The 2,473-nt window shown below is 38.1% G+C and overlaps 1 protein-coding gene across 1 annotated transcript; it reads left to right on the top strand.

The window, feature by feature from the left end:
* Positions 1–213: 213 nt before the first annotated feature.
* Positions 214–2,326, top strand: LOC104543101 (FUN14 domain-containing protein 1; the record flags this gene model as incomplete). The annotated part of the gene is made up of 2 exons (XM_010187625.1): positions 214–370; positions 2,251–2,326. Coding segments are annotated over 2 exons (233 nt in total), but the record flags the coding sequence as incomplete, so codon positions are not given.
* Between the last annotated feature and the right edge of the window lie 147 nt (positions 2,327–2,473).

Raw genomic sequence — 2,473 nt, 5'->3', positions numbered from 1 at the left:
ATAATGGCATAAAATCTCAGAATCCTTTGTTCTCCGAGCTGTTAGACCGTAGGTAGCCTGTATGCTGCAATTTAAACCATTGGATTAGTCAATTAGTACCAAAACTGGTTCTGTTCGTGTTTGAGGCTTTTACATAGATTGTTAATTTACTGTATAACCCATAAAATAACTTTTCTTTTTGTTTTGTTTTTTTTTTCCTTTTTTCTTTTTAAGAACACGAAAGTGACGATGACTCCTACGAAGTGTTGGATTTAACGGAATATGCGCGGCGTCACCATTGGTGGAATCGTGTCTTTGGCCGGAATTCAGGACCAATTGTAGAAAAATACTCTGTAGCTACTCAGATTGTGATGGGCGGCGTGACTGGCTGGTAGGGAGCATCACTTTTCATAACTGTGCTGTTACTGTTCTTACAAGATCCCTTTCCAAGGCTGTTTGGAGCAGATACATCTTCTCTAATGGGATTTCCTTTATCATTGATCAAGATTATTCATGTGTGAACAGTTTCTTAACTCTGACTCATCATTCTGAAGTGTTTTGTAGCATTGGCAAAACACCAGTTAGCTAAGGGAACTCTTACCAGCTATTCTGAAAAGGATTTGGGAAAATGTCAGGACTCTAAAAGTGCAAGGAGTAAATGGAAAATTACTCCATGTAACTTTTGTTTGTATGGAAGAGCTTGTTTCCTTACTAGTATAGATGTAGAAATGTAGTTATGATATTATGGCTAAGACATATTTTATAGGTAAAAGAAACGAAGAAAAAAATGTGTGGCAGAACATACTTTTAATTAAGAGCTCCATTTTATAGAGAAGGTTTTTTTTCCTCTAAATTCAGCTGGAGCCATTTTGAACAAATTAACTGTCTGCTCTCATATTAACTGAAGAGAGCTACCGCAGCATAGTTGGGCTGAAATAATTCGTGGTGAAAGCTGGACAGTAAAGATGAGAACTTGAACTGGAAAATGTGGCCACAGTCTTAGCAGCTCTGGCAAGGTATTTGTTACTTGTCAAAGGTATTTGAACAGTATTTGTCTGTTCTCCCATTCTGAAACACTGAAGTTCAGTGAACAACAGCATTATGGTAGCACAGTAACTTTTAAGTTACAGAATTATGCAAGATTTGAAAGATGAAATACAGACTAAAAATCAAATTGTCACATCCAGGCTTAGTACAGCTTTGAGGAGTGTAGGCTTAGCTTTCAGTCCAATATTTTTAATTGCCTCTCTAGCTTTAAAATTGTATTTTAAAGATGTGTATACATGAATTATAAAGCTTCTAGGGAATAGTTCATCTGGCATCCATAAAATCTGGATTATTGAAAGACCTGGAAGCTCTATATTTCAGTATCTGTAGATGTAAATACCTCTGTGTGTGTATTCATGTATATAAATAGAAATTCACTATTCATATGCGGGGGGGGATTCCTCTGTGTGTGTGGGCTGGTGGGAATGGGGGGGTGGACCAGACACCATCAGAGTTGCCCAGAGCAGTTGTGGAACCATGGGCCTTGGAATCGTTCAAGGCTTGCCTGAGTTAGGACCCTGAGCAACCTGATTTAGCTTGGAGGTTGGGTTGGACATTGCAGCTGGCCCAGTTTTGGGAACATGGCTGAACCAGATGACCTCCAGAGGTCCCTGCCTGCCCAAGCCACTCTATGATACCGGTGTCTGTGCTGTTCTCTATCTGATGTGGGAGTGTTTGAAGACAAGACATTAATTTTCTGATGGCTTTGATCCATTAAAAATAGACTAAGGCCATGTCCCAGTAGAGGGGCTCTGCTCATTTTAACTCTTGTGGTAGGGGTATAACTTTTTTTTAGCCAGATATATTTAAGTTACGAGTTGTGTAGTTAATATAAATTATGGTATAATATATTTACCTTCCATTTGGGAACAGTTACAATGGCACTTTTATATCATTACGTTGTGCTGTATTAACATGCTGCGTTTAATAGCAACACACAGCTTTTGTCTGCAGACAAGGTCTGGAGATCTCAAGCTTAAAGGGGCCACCAGCCAGCCATAGACTAGCAACTGTTACTCATGTTGTCTTGTGTTAGCTATTATTACTTAAATATTGTTTGTATTATAAATATTCTGATTTTAAATTTTGAAAATGTGAAATGATACCTTTGCTTTGTTAAATGAAAATATAGTAATAGTTGTAGTCGGGAATTTTGAAGTGTGGCCTTGTTCAGCAGAGAACTTCATTGGACTGGGTTTTTTTGTTTTGTTTTGTTCTCCTAAGGTGTGCGGGATTTTTGTTCCAGAAAGTCGGAAAGCTTGCAGCAACTGCAGTAGGTGGTGGCTTTCTTCTGCTCCAAGTATGTAGCATTTCATGCTTTATAAGTTGGCAAATGTTATTTACTAAACAATAGGAAAAACACAGCTGTTGGGTAAAATTTAATTAGGAAGGCTTCTTATCTGCATTCTCTTTTTAGTCTTATCAATCCAGAAACTTATGTTTCAGC

Source organism: Mesitornis unicolor, unplaced genomic scaffold (genome assembly GCF_000695765.1).
Source record: "Mesitornis unicolor isolate BGI_N332 unplaced genomic scaffold, ASM69576v1 scaffold49346, whole genome shotgun sequence".
Lineage (NCBI taxonomy): Eukaryota > Metazoa > Chordata > Aves > Mesitornithiformes > Mesitornithidae > Mesitornis > Mesitornis unicolor.
The sequence above is the reverse complement of the archived record's forward strand: the minus strand, read 5'-3'. Positions and strand labels throughout refer to the sequence as shown.